This window comes from Poecile atricapillus, chromosome 21, assembly GCF_030490865.1.
Source record: "Poecile atricapillus isolate bPoeAtr1 chromosome 21, bPoeAtr1.hap1, whole genome shotgun sequence".
Taxonomy (NCBI): Eukaryota; Metazoa; Chordata; class Aves; order Passeriformes; family Paridae; genus Poecile; species Poecile atricapillus.
Genome location: NC_081269.1, coordinates 1,735,526 through 1,755,336, shown reverse-complemented (window position 1 = coordinate 1,755,336; position 19,811 = coordinate 1,735,526). Strand labels below are relative to the sequence as shown.

Below are 19,811 nucleotides of genomic sequence, written 5' to 3'. Positions count from 1 at the left end.
TTGCCCAGGGAGGGCTCCTGACCCTCCACCCCGGGCTGGAGGACAAGGGCAGCAGCCATGAGAAGGAGGGCTCCTAGGAAGCACCTCTCACGCATGGAAAGAGCCTGGAGAGGGGACCTGGGTGTGCAGGGGCTGCTGGGCAGGGAGTGCTGAGTGTGCTGTGCAGCCCGTGGGAGCTCTCCAGGAGGTTATAAATGAGGCATCTCCAGGACCTCATTCATTTCACCTGCAATAAAATTACCACTTTCCAAGGGAACAGCCCCTTTGAAGGGCTTCAGTCAAAGCACCCCATGGGACAGCTCAGCTCCACGTGCCTGCGCTCAGCCTCTGGCCTGAGCCAAGGATTACGGAGCTGCTCGGGGGCCGCTGGTGGATTTATGAGCAACACAACCTGCTCCAAATCCAGCTCAGCCTTGCCCCCGAGGTCTGACAGGGCACAGAGCACCACTGCCACAACCCCCCCATGGCCTTTTTGTGCCTTTTCCAAGAAGTCCATACTCACTACACCCTTTCCCATCTCAGCAAATCCACTCACTTCTGTCCCTAATATAAAAGAAAACCCAAATGTAAAATAGCCTCCCCCCATTTATGTTCCTGTATAGGCTGAGAGTTGTGATTTTACAGAAGAAAGAGCTGAGTATCTGTTACCTGTCAACACCTCCTTATTTCAGTTCCTCTCTCCCCGCAATGTTCTATTTTACTGAAGTTTAAAAACCAGGCAGCTCTCAACATAAATAGGGAATGGGATGCTCTTCCACAGTGGAAAACACAGAGCTGACAGTGGCAGAGTTCCTCACCCCTGTTGTAGATTCCTGACTTTGACACCTCTCAAAGAAGGGAAAACACCGACATTCAGACAAGTCAAGCTTTGCCATGAACAATAAGCAGCGACACATCCACCCCATGGCTGCAGAGCAAGGAGCCCAGGGATGCTCTAATGGAGGTAGGAAAGGAAGGCTCTTAAGTCATCACAGTTTCACTAAGATGGCTTAAAATTCGAGCTTTAATTGAAATGGAAAGAAACATTCCAAAAGGATATATTTTTTATAGATCTGAGTTACCCAATTTAATTTTCCTTGGATGTTACTGCAAACATGAACATTGAATCACAGCATCGAATAGGAGAGAACTCCAAGAAAGGATATAACCATTCCCTAGCAGAGGGGATTAGACTAGAGGTTGGTGTAGGCCACTGTCCAAATGTGTGATGCCCTGGCATGTCAGCTCACAGGATGCGAGCACATCCTTGAAACACCTGAAGCAGCTCTGAGGACTGACTACACCAACAATTTCTGGCAAGTGTCTCCTCTGCCAGCAATAAATCCCAGCTCAATCCATATCTAAAATGATAACATTAGAGGGCATGTCTTTAAGAGCATTAAGTCAGCTTAAATTACTTGAGCAAAATTTTAAATACATAATAGAAATCTAAAAAGAAGCAACAAAAAAAAACTGAGAGAGAACACCACTGCAAGAGTAATGCCAAGTTGTTACTTTTTTTTTTTTTTTAAACAGATCTGTACAGCAACATAGCAAAGGATGCAGCGATCACAATTTCAACCAGACAGCAACCTAAGGGGACACTAATCCTCGTACAGCAGAGCTGAAACACTCCCAACATTCAGATGCTCCAAATAATTTGGCTACCCTAATGAACTCCAGATCAGTTCTACCTATATAGGACATTTTGGTGTGAAAAAGTTTCTGTAAAGTTCCCTTTGTTTCCAGTGTTTTTCTTGTACAAAATATTACAATGATTTTTTTAATATATATTTACAGACTTGCACGGCTAGAAAAATATAAACTACAATTGGGCTTGGCAAGCAGTTTCTTTTCTTTAAATACATGACATTTCAGAGCAAAAATTGTAGTGGTAACATCCTGCACTCCAAGCCCCTGCAGGGAGAGCAGATCAAGCCTAAAATCCATGATTGCAGTGAGACATGAGAACGCAACTCCTCCACCTCCCGGCGCAAGGAAGACACAAGATGGATGCTGTTTGTGCAGGTTACTGGCACAATACAGAAAAATCCATAACTGAACATTAAATTCCTTAATAACATTCGTTAATTTCATAGGCAGGGCCTGTTAAAAAGAGGACAACCGATGTAACTTTTGGGAAAAGCAGACACTGAGTTCGTGGGGCACGACACAGCCGGAACCAAAGCGTGGTTACCGTTTCAGGGGCCTTTGCCTTGAGCCACCCCCAAGGCTTTTAGATTTTTTCCATTTAAATTTTGAGTAGAGGCCAGGGAGGATTTTTTGCTTTAAAGCTACAGTATCTGTCATTATGGCTTTGAACACCCCCTTTCAGGAGATGAGGTATCTGTTCTAGTGAAATGCTAACAGTTGAGCAAAAGGTGTTTCAATGGACCACAAAACTCCGAAGGCAGGTGTGAACGGCTCTCCTCCAGGGAAGTTGCCAAACCGAATTGTAACAGTGCAAAACAAGATTTTGTCTTCTGTTTTTTCTCTGCAGAAAGAGTTGTCAAGGCATCTAGGACATTGCTAGTAGTCGAGCCACCGAGCAAACCCTCTTTCCACCAGAGTCCTGTTTATTGATACCACCTAAAGGGAAAAAACCCAAAGAGCAGGTAAGTGAACACAAGCCACAGCAACAAACGTGTTCTGCAAGTTCCTAATCAACAATAAAAAGTTTATGATTAAGGAGTTTTCAGCATGTACATCAATATACCCACCTCATCTCCCATCAAGCTCCACAGCTGTATCAGTGGCAGCCCTGTGACACTGTCATAATTTGTGACCTGGAAACAGAAAAACATGAGCGTGCAGCAATTCTGGTCCCAACTCACTTGCATGGACAGCTACAGCCACTACCAGAAGCACTTCAGAAGAGGTGATCACTTCTGGACTGTGAGCAGGTGCTGCCTGCAGAAGTCTCTGGGACATCACCAATGTCCCAGTGTTGCCTCTGGCCAGCTGGAGCCAGATCCCACATGCCCGTGGTGCAAAACCAGTGAGGACTGGCAAAGCAGTGCAGACCAGGGGACCCTGGATCTGCTGGACACCAGGCCCTGTTGGGCTCTATAAACCCATCCAGGTTCCCTTCCTCCTGCCTGCATCAGAAATGAGGGAATACTCATCCCTTTGCAGCCCCGGGACTTCCCAGGAGCCAGGGTGGCAGCCTGGCTTTGGGTTTTATGTAACAGAGTGCAGGGCAGAGGACACCAGCACTGCCACCAGCAACAAGACTTCTCTAGACATGTGCTGTACCTGTGCCACGAGGACAGCACCTCTGGTCATCTCACTGACAGCGGCATCAGCTTCAGGGGAAAAGTGATCCTCATCTGTGGGCAAAGGAGAGCAGAGAAAACAAATGAGGTTTTTCATGGACTTTAAAGGCCAGAAAGGACTACTGAGCTAATATTCTCTGTCCTCCTACAGACACTGGGCCTGAGAACCCTCACAGCCAGCTGATCCCACCCCTAGAGCTGTTGGCTCTGCAGGGAAAGGATGAAGAGCTTCCAACAGCAGCCAGCCATAATTGTGTGGACACAAGCAGCTGATCATTCAGGAGGCTTTAAAGACAGCAAAGTACATTCCTGCAGCACCTTGGAGCCGCCATTGGTGTTTTGATCCTCAATAAACTAAGCTCAGGTCCCCCAGGGTTATGCTGACCCTGCACAGAGGGCACTCCTGGCACTGGGAAGTCAGAGTGTCTGTACCACAGGTGCCCAGCATCTGAGCCAAAGACAAAAACCAGCAAACTGAAGTGTTTCTAGGCAGTGACTGACATTCTCCCAGTGCTTGCAGGCCTGGCATTTCAACACAGAACTTTACAAATCAGTCATTTCAGGAAGAAATTGTCAGGTACTCGTCTGCAGATTAAAAACTAAATTTGCATTTACAACAGCTCTATGACAGAAGAAGTAGAGCAGCTACAGCTACTGCACCTACACCCTGCCAGTCCTGCCAACTTGCTGCTTAGGACAGTAATTCATTCTCTCCTCCAAGCAGTAAAAAGCCTGGACATCTATCATCTTTCCCCTGGATTCTGATAGGTTATGCCATGCTAGCACATTTAGAAGAATACAATACAATTTTTCCAATCCTTCCTCTTGTCACATCAGAGGCTGCACTGGCAATAGGAGGTAGAAGGTTTAGACAGAATCATGGCTTGTACACATCTGGCATCCACGGAAACCTGCAGGAGAAGGGCCAACAGTACATCAAGAGCTCCATTACCTGGAAGCGGCACCACATTGTCAAGTAAAACTTCTGCTCCTTGGAAAGGTAGTGTTAAAAAATCAGACCTTAAAGAAAAGAGGATCAGAGTAAGAACAGGGCTTTAAATCACTCCTACATTCTTCAATGTGACATTTATTAATCAAATTGCTCTTAGAGGAATTCAGTTTTAAATTAATGACAGTCAAACAAAAAAAAATAAAAATCAGACAATTCTCCCAGCAATCTAAGAACAGCAATAAATTGATTAACATGCCAAGCTGGATCAGGCTCTAAGCAAAACCCACCTCCATCAAGGAGGCTGTGCTGCCTGTCTCCCAGCTCTGGGGCACAATCAAATATTTAATGAGCTTTTGTAAGAAGCCTCTGATACAACATGGCTGTCCCAGACAGTGGGGCCAGAGAATCGAGAATTGGGAGCTTATTCCTGGCTCATCAATCACTTTGAGGCCTCCTGAAGGCATCCTTTTCCTCAGCTCTCACACTGAAATGCCATTTCCTCTCCCCTCTCTTCAAAAAAGCCTTGCAGGAGCTGGCTGTGCTCCCAAGAAGCCACACTCATTGCTGAGCTGAACCTTTCCACCATTTCCCACTTCAGCTGTGGAAAAGCCTTTAAGAATTCAAACTGTATAGACTCCTTTAATTAGGATTTGAGGCAGACATGGCCTCAGGCCATGGGAGAGGATCTACAGACCTGATTTGCCTGAGTGTGTCAACCTTCACTTTATCATATCCTCCATAGTCCACGTATTTGAGCTCCACTTCATCGGTCTCCTCGAAGTAGCTGATGACTTGAGCCCGGAGCCATGCCCCATCCAGGCCTGGAGCTGCACAGATAATACCAACTGCAAAACACCAGAGCGCAGAGAAGAAAGGCTCAGGATAAGTGGATTTCCAAAAATCAGCACTTCAGGCATGAGCAGTGCTGCTCAGTTATCTATGGAGAGCCAACAGCATTTCTTAGGCTGCTTCCATCTTTCTCCAATACCCCCCACAGCCCCAGCACAGCAGGCCTGCAGCTGCTACAAAGGACTGGTGGGTTTTACTCTCAGCTTTGTCTGCCACAACCAAGCTGCCCTGCCCAGGTACCCAGTTCCCTTCCAGCCTTTGGGCAGTAAAAGCAAGGTCTGCCTCCACAAAGGAAGACACAACCCCTTTCCACATGATGCACCCCTCACTTCACACCAGATGCAGACACGGTGACAGACACGGACACAGTGACACTATGAAGGTGTGGGAGCAGCTCCACACTTTGTCAGCAGAAATACCAGAGATGCCAGGTTGATTGGAAATAAGCTGAGACAGGCTTGATCTCACTCTGAATTTCAACATGCAGCTACGTGGCTCAGGAGATACTCCAGGGATGAGCAGGGTAAGGGAGAGCAGAGCAACATCTGTACTCTGGCAGCAGCTTAAAGATGAGATGACACGTGAGCTATCACATCCTCATCCACTGGGAGCTTCCCACGCCTGACTCAGGGACAACAGGTTTGCACAGGAGCCCAGAACTTTCTCAACAGAACAATGTGTGAGCATCCATGACTTGCCTTCTACCGGAGTGGGCAGGGTTGGAATTTCAGGCTGAGAGTAGCAGGCGAACATCTGCTGGTCGAGGCTGCGCAGCACGTGGAACGTGGGATGCGTGTGCTGCTGCAGGAACATGTGCCCTGCATCCACCTGGTGTGCCACCACCACCTCCACAGTGACTCCATCGGGGAGGAACAGCTGCCATGGGGAGGAAAAAACTGTCACGAGTGTTCCTGGCAATGCAAGCTCCAGCCCCAGCACAGCCAGAGCCAGGACTCACCCAGGCGGACACGAGCAGGGAGTGAAGCGGCAGCGGCATCGGCGGAGGGAGGGTGTAGATGTTGGTGAGACACAGCTCTTTGAACTTCTTGCCAATCAGGCTCAGGACTTTCTCTACTTGATGTGAGGTCCCTGGAAGACAAAAATCCTATGAGAAGTCTGTAGCATGGGCATGCTGAGGATATCTCCAGTCCTGTCACTTGAAGAAATACAACTGCCAGGATTGTCCTGCTCTACCTCAACAGTGTAAGTTTTAACAGGTTGCCCAGAGGAGTTTTGAAAAGCACTGGTCTCAGAAGACAATAAATCAAATAAATTCCTTGCTCATATAATTAAGCCCCCCCAACACATTAGACCATGAATAGAGACACATTCCACTCACCTTCGATGTGACAGACCTGGGAGTCACGGAAGTAAGGTAGTGTTGAGACATAAATTTTGGCACCAGACGCTTGCCTCAGGTAGCTCATAAACCTCCCCTGTTTGCCAATCAAACGGCCAACTAATTCCTTCAGGAAAGGGACAAGAAAGCAACAGTCAGAAGAAATGCAGATCAAACATCCCTGTTCTCTGTGGTTTACATCACCCACATTCTCAGTGCCTCTATCACAGGCAGGATAAATACAAGGCAGTGCTGGACCAGTGCAGAGTTCAGCTGGTCTGGGATGAGTTCAGACCAGTAAGCACAGCTCATTTCAATAATTCCCTGCTCTTAATACCTGTGTGCCCCCAAAGCCTCCTGGATGCTACCAATGGATTGACTCCCAGACTGGATGGAAGATAATGGGGAATAACAAGTTCAACAAGCACCATTCCCCTGGGTGCAGCCCTGGAGTGCTGCTTGTTCACAGTTGTGCACTGGCTCTTCACTCCTGTGAGTCCTAATGGGAGCAGAATGTTCCAGTCCTCCTGGACTTGCTGCTGATCTCCCTGGAATGGCACAGAGCCAGCACCAGTCCAGGAGGATCAGGAGGTGGCTGTGTAGGGCAGGGCAGGATGGTGAGCAGGCCAGCAGCTGGTTACCTTTGGGACCTCGATTTCCCAGATAACGAAGTCTGGCTTGCTGGATCCTCCTTCCAGCTTCGCGTTCTGGCGAGCCACTGTCTTCCTCATGGCACTGCCACTGTCCACAAAATCCACACTATTTACATCTGAACCTACAAGACAGGCACATGCATTCAGACAGGAGAAGGGCTGCAGAGTGACACCAGTGCCAGGTATGGCCACTATGAGGCATAGGAGGGGGCTGCCTTTTGCCCAAATTTGCCCTGTATTTGAAGAAATAAGGTGCAAGGGCTGAAGTGTATTTTGGTCCCAAACCATCAGCTGAAACCAGGAACATTTCTGCTTGGGAAAGGGACAAACTCCAACAGCTTCCCCCTGACCACATCTCAGCTACAGTCAGTGTCACATGAGCTTGGTCCTTCCTCCCCATGAACAAGAAGCATGAAGATCCTCACTTGCTTGCAAGTATTCAGACCATCCAGTGAAAGACCAAAGAGAAAAATGAACCCAACAGCTGCTTCACATTTGGCACATCTTAACTGGTAACACAGTGCAGAGGCTGAGAAAGGCCAAGGCTGCAGCTGTTGGCATTGGCTTTGTAGGCAAAGGGAAGATTTAAGATTCACAGCCTGGACATGAAGGTCAGCTGGGTGACCTGTTGTCCAACACTGCCACCGTATCAGCTTTTACCTGTATTCCCTTCTCCCCACCCTCAGTGTCTCAGTGCCACCAGGCTCCACAACTCATTCCTGGACCTTCCTGTCACACCAGAATTCACAAGAAGGCAATACCACTCTCTTTCTGGGGCTACTCTCACTAGTGAAAACATTCTGTGGGTTCAATCCTTCATTGCTGGCAAATTCAAACCCCATGTCTTGCAACAAGCATCGTTCCAACTGCTTTGTAGCAATTACAAGAGACATTCCCTGTCATTAAGGGCTGTTAGCACCACAGGGTCCTACAAAAGATTTTAACATCCATCCCCAAGGTCACACGGGCTAACGTTTGCTCAGACAGCTTTGCATGTACTGTGCCAGGCACACATCATCCAGCATCTACAAGGGAAAAGCAACACCAACAGATGGGGGAACTCCATGAATATTGCTCCCTGTTGGGATTTCTTGGCATGCACCTGCCCCTCTGAACAAAAAGGCTTCAGGATAATTGCTGTGCAACCAGCTGATTTTATCACAATTCATCAGAGCTCTGCTCTGGCTCCTCCAGCAGCACCTCAGAACCTGCCTCACCTGTCATCAGCAGCCCATAATCAGAGGTAAGCACCCAGGGCTACCCAGAGGTCACCAGAAACCACTGGTGTGAGGTCTCACACCTGCAAGGTGCTCCCTCCCCAGCAATGCTTGGTTTTTTACAGGAGGATTTTTCAGTTCCTTACCTTCTGAGTGATCTCCATCCGTCCCTGGTGCACTGCTGCACTCCTGACTCAGGTCTGGCCCATCCTCTTTCAGAATCCCATTACTGTAGGGCACTGTGCTGCCCTCGGGCAGCCCTGGAGCAGAGGGGGGCTCCCTTGGTACCAAGCTCTGCTCAGCAGATGTGTCTGGGGCTGAGGATGTGCTCAGTGAGTCCGAGTGCTGGTCTGATGTGACAGACAGCACCGTGCTCTGCAGGGGCTCCTCTACGCTCGTCCCACCTCCGGGTGTGTGTGTGCCATACCCAGAGTCCTCCATGGTCAAAGGTGACTCTTCCAGAGAGTTCTCCACATGAGTCCGATCAACTCCTTGGGACTCCCCACATACCCAGCTCTTCACCTGACAGTCCTCTGTGTTCCCCTCAACAGGGCTGGCCCGACAGCCGTGTGATGAACAATCTGTTGCACCCTGGCCCTGCTCCTCTGCACTGCTCCCCGCAGCCACGCTCACATCGGCTGCCGTGGCTCCTTCCACAAGCTCCTGACCAGAGGCAGCAACACTCTCCATCCTCAGAGGAGCCTCAGCTTGGCTGGCAGTGGCCTGGCAGAGCCAAGGAGATGCACTGCCTACAGAACCCGACAGCACTTCCTCAGCTGCTGCTAAAATGACCTTGGAAATTATCTGTATTGCTATTTGCTCAATTTTCTCAACTTCCTTGTCCAAACTCACTTCAATCTTTTCTCTTTCCAACTCATCTCCTTTTGGCTGTGTGTCCTTCTGACACACTGGTATAGTACCAGTGATTGACTTGGACATCTCCTCTTCCCTGGACTGCTTTGGACAGGCAGACTCTGAACTCCCTGGTAACACACTCACTGCAGAATCCTCGTGACCTGATACAACTTCAGCTTTACTGAGAAAGGCTTGTGGGGCATCGGCTTCTTTCCCCAATCCCAAGCAACAGGCTGTCACAGAGCCACTATCTGACTGCACAATTCCTGACATCTGCTTTTCCTTAGGGGGCCTAAACGAAGACTCATCCGACTGCTCTGTGTTGCAGATGTCCTCCCTGGCTCCCAAAGACTCCTGTGTCAGGAGTGGCTGCTGGCCTTGGTTGGCCCCCAAGCCCTGTCCCAGTGCGTGGCTCAGCACCGCGTTCCGGTCACACTCCGTGCTCTCAGCGAGCAGAGGGAGTGAGGCACAAGCAGGGACACCGCTTCCCCCTCCAGATCCTATTGATTCCAGCTTTTCACTGTCGTCCTCACGGGTGCCAGGCCCAGCTGTCATTGCAGACAGGTCTGGGAGGTCCCGTGAGAGATCCGGCCCCTCATGAGCTGGGTGCAGGAAAGAGGGCGTCATTGGCCCTGCGGACAGCAGGGAGGTCGGGGCTGGCTTCTCCAGGCACACCTCTTCCAACAAAGGAGGCAGTCTTTGAGGAACACATGCTTCTGCTTTGGGACGTGAATCACTCTCTGATACTTCTTCCCGCTTCTCCCTTTCAATAGCTATTGCTTGTTTGTTGCGATAGCCTGAGTGTTTTTTTCTCCAGGAATAGATCCACCAGCAGCCAAGAAGTGCCAGCACTCCAGGAATGGCATATGGGACGAAATTGCGGAAGCGTAAAGCCATCTTACAGAGCTTCAGCAGTTACACCTAGGAGAAAACAGAAATCACATTAAAATAGCCACAGGGAAGGTGATGGGATGGCTGAGGTCCTGTAAGTGCCTTGAGGTATTGCAATTAGCATGGTCAGGCTTGTTTTCCAGCTGCTCTAGAAATTCACACCTCTGTTCTACCAGCACACCACAGAACAAGATCCTTATCCAAGACTAGGGATATCTGGACATGTCTCATCATTATACTCAATGATTTCACCCTTCCTCATCTCTGCACTTAATTTCCCCTTGCTTCCTCTGCCTCACAGCTCTGCAGGTCAGTCCTGCCCCCAGGACAGCAAGTTCCTCCAGCACCAGGCTGGGGTCACAGCCCAGCTGGACCACAGCACTCTGTGGCACAGGCCTGGCACATGGCAGGGCTCCTCAGCTCTCCCCTGGAAACTTAGCACCCCATTCCTGAGGGCTCTGGAGTCTGACAACACACACCTCTATAAAGCCTTAGGAATGCAGTTCCAAAGTTTACTCTACATCCAAATCCACTGACAGCTGCCACTCCCGACTCAAAAGCTCTCCCTTTTCCTCTGCAAGACCTAGCACCTCTTTCCCACCTGGACACCCAGTCATGCTCCTTCACTGGCAAGCCTCACAAGGCAGGGCTGCCATGCCTTTCCTTTTCCTTAAGGAAGGTCTGCAACTGGAATGCAAAGCTAAACTGTTACCATATCCCGAACAGCCTTGCTGCAAAGCACTTACAGTTTATATTCTCACTGCACAGGAATTAAAGCAAAACACCACGTGTCTGAGGGTGCTTACACAGACAGGCTTTAATCCAAACAGCCCTCAAGACTTTTGCCAGCAAGAAACAAAAATAAAGATTGTTTTCAGGAGATAGCAAAGTCTTAGAAATGGGAGCCACCCACTGGGAAAGAGCATTATCAGGTTCCTCTTTAGAAGCATAATATTTCTATGACAAGAGAGGACAATCAAGGCAGTTGGCCCCAAGCTCAGTGTGTCTCAACCAAAAAACCCCTTCTGTTATCAGGACTAACACCCCAACCACAGCTCCCTGTGCAACACTCCTTCAGGCCACAATCTCCACAAGGGGCTGATGACACTCTAGCTGAGGGACAAAACCATGCCTCCCTCAGGCTCAAACCCAGTGTCAGAGCCTCAGATAATTTCATATTCACCCCAGATTTCTGATCTCCTCCAGACACACTCTCTGTTCCACAGGAGCATCCACACAACTTCACCCACAGTAGCTCAGACCCTGCCTTGCTTCCTGCAGGTCCCAGACTCTGAGGCACACAAATGAATGAACGAATAGCAAAAGTGGGGACTAGAAAATTGCTTGTTCAATCCCAAATGAAAGGTCAGCTGCAGACACAATTTAAGTTTGGTAATATTCCCAGTCCATCACAAATAAAGCCTTTATGTTCTGCACTGGAGACTTGTGTGTTCATCAGACATTTGTATCTGATTAAATAAACTAAATAACTAAGAAGTAACTAAATCCCAGTTACTCCCAGCTGGCTGTATGCAGTCAGGGAGCAGGGCTCGGGCTCACTGCTGAGGGTGAATCCTCTGTTAATGGCAACATCTGGGATCCTGGAATTAAAAAACCAACAAACCTATGCAACACTGTGGCCGTTCCGTGTTTGGAAGCTGTCAAAGGGTAAAGTCTGTCCCAAGACAAAAGGTCCCCCTTTATACTGCCCAGCACAATGGCACATTGTGAGCTGTGAGTGCTCATCTGCTGCGTGCCCAAGTTGTTGTAATTAACGCAGAACTGTCCTACAAGCTGTCTCTCAGGCATACTACAAACCCAAATTAAAGTAGCTCACATAAGTCCATTCCCAGCAAGCATTCCCAATTAAACAGACAGCCCTATTATTATCTGATTCCCTACTAAGTTGCACCAACTGTCCACACCATAGTCCCACACAGCTCTGCAGCACAGGGAGACAGTCGCAGGATGCCCCAGAGGGACAAGACTGTCTCAAAGTCTGGCAGACAAAACAGTTCCGTGAGTCATTCTGAACATTATCATCATTTAGGATAAAGATCTTCATTCCTCTGTGATACCTGGATGAGTGGGGACTGCTGGATTAGCTGACAGCTCCGTGCAACACTCATTTGATTTCATGTTTTTGATTTATTATTTTAGCCAGAGCATCATCACTACCAAGATCATGTTAAATGGGAATTCCACATCCTCCCATCAGTCAGAGCAGGCTGAAAGGCAGTGGCTCTGCACGAGATGCCAGCAGACATCCCAGAGTGCTGGGTTGGCTGGGGAACAGCTCAACACCAACAAACATCTCCTTACACAGACCTGCCAGGAAGGGTCTGTCAGCTGGATCTTGCTGTGCTGGTCACAGCCCGGCTGCGTGCGATGCCTGAGGTCAGCAGATCAAACCTGCCCATCCCAAGGGCTGTGACACTGCTCCTCCTCCGCTTCTCCCCCAGGAGAGCTCCCACAGCCCACAACCACTTCCCAACCTGTGCCAGAGCAACCAAGCCACCTCCTCCCTGCTGCCAATCTGACAGCCAGCTCAGGACTGCAGTGGCAACGAGATCACTTTTAACACGTTGGAGGAAGAAAGCCTGGGATTTTCCTGCCAGCAGCAGGACAGAAAATGGCAAACTGTCAAATCACATGCCCTCAAGCAGTGCCAAGCGGGAGGGAGCCCGGCCCAGCAGGCCCCATGCTCTCTGGGCAGGAGGAGCCAGCTGGGAAATGCAGCAGCTCCAGAGGCTTTGGGCAGGAGAGGAGCAGCCTGAAGGAGCCAGAACCCACAGAAAACGCTGGATCTCCAGCACCATTCCCAAAAGGCAGGGCCCCAACAGTCCTGCACCAAAAATAGCGTGGAGCTCACGCACTGTATGCACCCACCCCAGCACCAGCCACTTCCACTTCCCTCTGGCACGCCGGGAATCCAGCCTAAATGTCACACCTTGTATCATGGGGCTGGAGAGCTGCTGCTAGGGCATGAGACTTCTCCAACCCGCTAAATAAACCCCACAGCATGTCAGGATGGGATCAAGGCACCAAGGGGAGAGTAGGGGTCAGTCAACTCTCCAAGTCTGTGTCCTGACTTGATTTATGGAAAACTGCTGGTGAAGAGCAAGGAGATGAAGACAAGAAAGAACGCACATATTACCTACCTGAGAAAAAAGCCAAGGGCAGCCAATTCACTCTACTCATTTACATTAGGGTCCCAGAGCAGTTCTAAGCCACCTTGTTTCCTGGCCAGGACACAGAGCCCTCAGCACTCACAGCCTTATAAGGTCAGAAATGTTTGCAGCACGAGGTTCCCAGGGATGCCAGATAATTCATTCTCCAGGTCCAAGACGAGTTCAGCAAGCACTTGCTCAGAATTTCAGGGTTTTCTACACACAAGGAGGTCTGTTCTGAAGCCGAGTTGCTTTGAATCTCCACCAGGAGAGAGGCCAGGATGACTCCCAAGTGACTGAACCCCCATGCTCTGCAGGGATGTACCCTCAGCCGGTCCTGGCTCCTCCGCTTCCCTCTGCCCCTGCACTTGAGAGGTTTCCAAACTCTGAAAGCTGAGGAAATCAAGGCTGGAATTAAAGCCCGTCCTAAAGGATCACAGAGCAAATTGGAAATGCAGCTTCAACAGCAAGGCCAGGATGCCTTCAGATAAACCCTGTAGTTAGTGAAGCAGCACTTGGGAAATAAATACTATCTGGGTGAAAGAGAACTGGACAGGCTGGCACAGTTCAAACTAAATGGGACCACGTGGGCTCTTAAATTTTTCCATGCTAAAAATAACTGGTGGCACATGCTCTGCCTAATAGGAGGCATAAGAACAGGAGTTAACAAAAACCTAAGGAACTGGAGGCCCTACTGTTAAGATTAAAGTAAGAAAAATTGCTGTGCTGAAACAGACGTAAGGACTTACATAACCCATCCTTGGCATGAGGCATATTTTCATTGAAAGCTGAACTGGCATGTGGCACTGCTTTATCTAACTGCAGCTTCTTTGTGCTTCATACAAGATGAAGGAGGCAGAACATCCCCAGCAAAGGGACCTCCTGCCAGGTCCTGCTGCAGCACGTGCTCCCAGCTGTTCCAGCTGCAGCACACAAGGGGTTTTCTCCCATGCAGGTTAGCAGCAGCCCTGGGCCTGAGCTTACAGGAGGGAGCTGTGAAGCCACAGCAGCCTGCCAGCCTTTGCATCACACACTCTGGATCACCAGGGTGTCACTTGGCCACCAGATTCCACAGCCTCCCCAGTCCTCTCCCTGGCCAGCCTGGAGCACCCCCATCAAACCCAACACCACCCAGAGCCAGCAGCTCAGACTGTGTGACTCAGGAGCTACAAACACCCAGAGACAGGTAGGAGCCAGGCCAGCAAGATCTCCAGCTGGGCGGCACTTACTTTAAAAGAAGCCAACAGGGAAGTCTCCCTGCACTTAACTAATTAAAGGCAAGTGCTCTGCAGCAATTTCTGCTTCAAACAGTAGCACTGAAAGACTAGAACAGCAAGAGATACCCCTTAAGCAACACCACCTTTTCACAACCCAATGAACATGGGCTATGAGCCCAAGAAACAGGCTCCTCTCTGAATGAAAGCCACCAATGAAGCCACTCCACAACCTTAGAATATTTAAGAACCAGCAGTCTCCTATTTGCAAAAGGATAAATTGTGACTTAAAAGGCTGAGAAAGCTGGTTGATGTAGAATTAAACTAGTGCTCTGGAACAAGGAACACCACTAACACCAGGCTGTCTTTTATCTCTGAGATAAAAGCTGCTTTCAGTGTAATCAGCATCAGTGCTGCTCCTACAAGAGCTCAGTCCCCCCTCACAGCTGGGGCTGCCACACTCACTGTTGGTTCTGTGTGCTTTCTCCCACTCAGCAGCCCGAGCCTGGCCAGCACAGCTCCCACAGCAGCCTTTGGACCAGTGCAGGACTCGGAACAATTCCTGTTTATTTCCACACTTGGAGCTCTACAATAAAAGTATCAGCTTGGCCAACCTGAAGGGTTTTTTTTAATAGATGTTTTGGAAATTATCAAGAAGCTCACAAGGACACAAACACTGACCCCCAGCAACCCTCAGCTCTGCTCTCATGGACTCAGGCAGGGCCTTGAGTGCTCTTGCTCTGCAGGAATGTACAGTTTGAAATTAACATTAACCCTATCAGGTTATTGAGCTCTGTACTGCTCTTGATATCTTATTACTTCCCGCTCCAGTTGTTTCATTATTTATAGTTTCCTCACCTAAGTTAGTGTCTCCCTGTGAATCCTCTACTGGAGAGGGAGGCAAGAGAGCTTTTTCCTCCACTTTCCCAGAAAAGTCTTTCAGATACCTGAGCAAACTTCAAAAACTGCTTCTGTACCACTTTGCCTGTACCCCCATAGTACAGGCAAAGCAGCTGTTATTACCTTTATAACCTATCAATAAATTACAAAAATCATTATTTGGGAAAAGTTTTATCATCTTGTCATTCTTTCTGCATTTTCACTCAGGCTGGAGAATAGAACAAATTATTTTCCAGAATTTCAGAATAAATACATTCAATACTCAGCCTTTTGTGTATCCTTCTACATAAGGAAGCCAATGCAGCCCTTGCCATGGGTAACACCGTGGAGTGGCCACTACATGTACAGCTTATAAGTGAAAATTTAAAAGCAGCCACTGGAGTCAGACGCCTGGCATCTGTATCAATTTCCACAAAGCAGAGACTAAACTAATGAAGGGCTTCCAATATACTCTGCACAGGAGACAAAAAACAAGCTTGAATTTTCAAGGAGACAGAGCAGGAAGGTTTACAGCAAACACACTGATAGGGCAGCAAGAGCCAGGAGCAGCAAAGACCAAACAGTTCCCCAGGTATCTGGGGAGCAGCAGCAGCTCTGCTCACGGGATGTTTGCTGGGCACAGCCACAAGACCTTGACAAACAGCTTCCCAAAACAGGAGCTGGGCTAGGCATAGGCAGAAAAGCAAAAAGCACTGGAGTCTGATTGGAAGCCTTCTGACCAAGGCTTGGCTTGGGGAGAAATTGCAGAAGCACTCAGAGAGGGAGGACAGTAAACATCAGTGAGGAGGCTGCCCTGTATTCACTTGTGCTGGGAGGGAACAGCAAAGGCTTCACTGAGAGCCACTCATTGTGAATGAGCAGGAAGACACTTGTGTGCATGAACAAGGGCTATGAGGAGTGGCACAGCACACTCCAACCTGACCAGAGAGATCACATCACTGTGCTCCACACCACCCCAGCATCCCTGAGCCCTGCCCAAAGCACTCGAGGGGCAGCTCACACCCAGCAGAACTCACTTTTCTTAAAAGGCAAAGCCAGGACACAGATCAAGTGTCCTTCCTACAGCCACATGGAGCTGGAGGAAACACAAGGAATGGACCAGGTATTCCACCTGGAGGGATGGGAGCCCACCCTTCACTTGAAATACTAAAGGGAAGGGATGCACTAATTTTCCCTGCACCCCTGAATATCAAGGAATTCTTCCTAACCCTACATTTGAGCAAGAAACCAAATACAAGCCCAAGTTCATAACAAAAGAGGCTCCTCTTTAAGGAACAGGAAAGCACAGGGTGAGAGCCCTGAGATTCATGGGATACACATTGCAATCCTTGTCCCAGACAAAGTTCCCAATTCCCAGGTTCATTCCCAAGCAAAGCTAAGGCCTCTGATACCAGAGGCACATGAAAATCATGAACTTCTGCCAGAAACTGCTGCTATTTATACCCAGAGTCAAAAACCAGCCACAGCACATGGCAAGTTTCTCATCCTCAGTGCCAGGTGGCAGCAGAGGTCAAAGGCAATCCCAGCCAGGACAGGTCTGCAGCAGTGATTTGTATGCTCAAGAACGATTTTAAATGATCTTTTATGAAAGAATCATCTCTGCTAACAGTAATGTACAGGACCCAAAAATCCAGTCAGCTTCCAGCCGACAAATTCCACTTAGTGGACAATAAAAAAACGTACAGTAAACCAGCTGAAGATAGACTATTTGAAAAAGCAGTTTGGGACATGCAATATCTCCCCTTCTAGCAATCCCCATGAGAAACAAATGCAACAGCTTCAATTTCCAGGAAATATTAAACACCTGCTGAATAAAATAGCTTTTTCTGAATATCTGAGCATGGCTGCCTGAAGTTAATCATCACGTCATGAAATCTAACCAGCCATTTGCATTAAGAGCTCCACAGAAGCACTGCAGTTAGAAATCAAGATTTAAAAAAGGCTAATCATTAGATCTGAAACATGAAACAATTATAAGTAATTAATGCTGAAATTAATGCTTTTTATTAGCTCTAGATGTTGCTAGGGGCAACTGGGATACCAGCCCTGATTCTATTACAGGCTCCCTGGACGCTAGAAATACCTTAAATCATTTTTTCACATCAGTTAAGTGCACACAAACGATGAGAGGCACAGATAAGTGGGCTATGTTGCTTTAAAAGCATTATGCTCTTCAGATAACTGCTCCTGCAGAAGTGCACTTGCTCTCCAATCCCCCTGCAGCCAGCCTGCAATGTTTTCGAAGAGAAGAGAGTCTCAGCCATCACAAATCAAACTGCTGCTGGCTCTGAGAGCTTTGGCTGAACTCCTGCAGCAGACTCCTGTCACAGTTAACTCCATAGGGAATCTGCACTTCCAGGAACAGACAAACCATGGTGGATCCGAGCTGCAGGTCCTGTCACCTCACACCCTGGACACTGAGGGAATTCCTGTTCCCTCAGTTCAGACATTGTGGAGTGCCTCAGTTAAAGCCAAGGCTTTCTAGGCAGTTCAGAATTTTCAGTATTAGTGTCTCAAAGCATCTCCAGCATTCTTTAAGAAGGAATCTGGTTCCTAGGATGGGTTTCTAAACCAAGGGTGAATAAGGAGAGCACTCCCAAGTACAAAACAGCTACTAACACACTTAACAACTGAGTTCCTGCACTGCCATCCACACAGACCCTGCAGCCCCAACATATCATTAGTTTCATGTCTGAGAGCAAACAGTCTGATGTAGAAGACACTGCTACAATTGTGGTGAGAGACTGACCTGCAAAAATCCCATGAGAGCTTTTAAAAGTCCTTCAAGAGCTCAACGAAACACTTACGCAGAAGCTGAGGGACTGTCAGGTGAGCAAGACCAGGACAGGAATCTATGCATGAATGAATTCCAGTGGATTCTATCCTACTTTAAGCACTGCTCAAGCTCTACAGGCTTCTCTCTGGAAGAAGGAGTTGTCACTTCTTGAGAGTTGTCATTTCCTCCAATGCATTTGCACTGTGCAGCACGAGCAAGAACACCAGGGGACTGAGAATGAGACACACACAGTATGAGGCTGTACTGCCTTTTTCCAGAGTCACAGGGCCATGGGCATCACTAGATGACAAGTTCAGCAGGTCAGCAGGTCACTGCGTAGTCCTTCACCCCTTACACAAGCACCTCATTAAAGAACGAGGAGGTTAAATGACCTGAACTGGATCTCACAGTGATGCCAGCAGAGGAGCAAGCTCTGTTCAGCTGCTCTGCCAGCTCTGGTCCAAGCGCTCCCGAGGAGATCCGGTCCCGGGGAGCTGCGCTGCACTCCCACACTCCACGTGCTGCGCTCAGCAGATCATTCACAGCCACAAAGCCAACAGCACACAGCAAAGTGACACCAGCGCTGCACCTTCCCCAGCAACAGCCGCTTCCTCCCACCTGAGACAAAGTCCACGGGGCCCGATAACGCTCGGCAGGTGCAGCGCAACCCCGGCAACACAGGAAGGCCCGATTTCTGCCATCCCACAGCCCCTGACTTTTCCCAACAGATGGGCTGCAGCCAAATGCAGCTTTTGGTGCTGTTTCCTGCTATTATGGATAACATCCATGAAGAGGATGCCCTTTCTGAAATGCTTGTTCATTCTGTGGCCATTGCCTCATGGAATTACTGGACTGTAGTAAAGAACTCGGCCAGGCACAGATCAAGTTGTCCATTTCTGGAACAGAAGTAACTTAGATCTCCCTTGCTTCATTCAGGGGGAAGAAGAAAAAGAGCAAGCAAACAACAAGGATTCTCCCAGGGAAGCAAGGCTACAACATCACTTCCTGAACAGCAATATAATTGAATTCCTTCGCTCCCGCCTGTATTCCATGCTGGCTTACAAACAAAAGGAGTCACTACAGCACATGAAAAGTTTTGCTAATAACAGTTTTTACGGCCATTACCATAACACAGGCGAGGCTCGCCAGACCAGACACAGAGCAGACAGCACAAGGTGCCTTCATCTTCACTGCGGGTCTGCACCGCCCGTGCCATCTCCCGCCCTCACGTCAGGCAGCCACGGCCGCAGCACTCTCCTCAGAACGGGCGAACCGACCCGGCCGGGAAACCGCGAGCAGAACACGCGACTGCACCGCAGGGCCCGGCGCGGCCGCTCACCGCCCCGCATCCCGACCCGCACGGCCCCCGCCCGCCGGGCGCTGCGGCAGGGCCGGCCCCGGCCGCGGCCCCGCGGTCACGGCAGGGCCCGAGCGCTGACCTTGGGCCGCGGGAGCGCTCCCGCCGCGGCCCGCGCGGGGGCCGGGGGAGGCACGGCCGGGAGCGCGGCGGCGGAGCACCCTCAGCTCGCCCCGCAGCGCCACCGCTGACAGCCGCGGCCGCGGGCCCGGCCACTCCGCCAGCGGGCGGGCAGCGGCCCAGGGCAGTACTTACGGATGTTCCGGCGCGGCAGCGGAGCCCGGAGCGGTACCGGGCCCGGTCCGGAGCGGTACCGGTGCCGCCCCACGTGCCCCGGCCGGGCCGCCCGGCTCGGACATGCAGCGACACCGCCCCGCCCCGCCC

The 19,811-nt window shown here is 49.7% G+C and overlaps 1 protein-coding gene across 3 annotated transcripts; it reads right to left on the bottom strand.

Annotated features, from left to right (window-relative positions):
- Positions 1-985: 985 nt before the first annotated feature.
- Positions 986-19,811, bottom strand: AKAP1 (A-kinase anchoring protein 1). Of its 3 annotated transcripts, none has more exons than XM_058854327.1 (11): positions 19,683-19,811; positions 8,411-10,040; positions 7,036-7,169; positions 6,395-6,521; positions 6,014-6,144; positions 5,754-5,931; positions 4,901-5,051; positions 4,207-4,274; positions 3,235-3,308; positions 2,700-2,765; positions 986-2,568 (listed from the first exon to the last, which is right to left on the bottom strand). In XM_058854327.1, the coding sequence occupies exons 2-11, from the start codon at positions 10,014-10,016 to the stop codon at positions 2,509-2,511; spliced, it is 2,595 nt and encodes an 864-aa protein (XP_058710310.1). In that variant the 5' UTR covers positions 10,017-10,040; positions 19,683-19,811; the 3' UTR covers positions 986-2,508. The 3 variants fall into 3 exon arrangements, with proteins under 3 accessions (XP_058710310.1, XP_058710312.1, XP_058710311.1); XM_058854329.1 differs by lacking the exon at positions 19,683-19,811 and adding an exon at positions 19,196-19,334; XM_058854328.1 differs by lacking the exon at positions 19,683-19,811 and adding an exon at positions 13,172-13,643.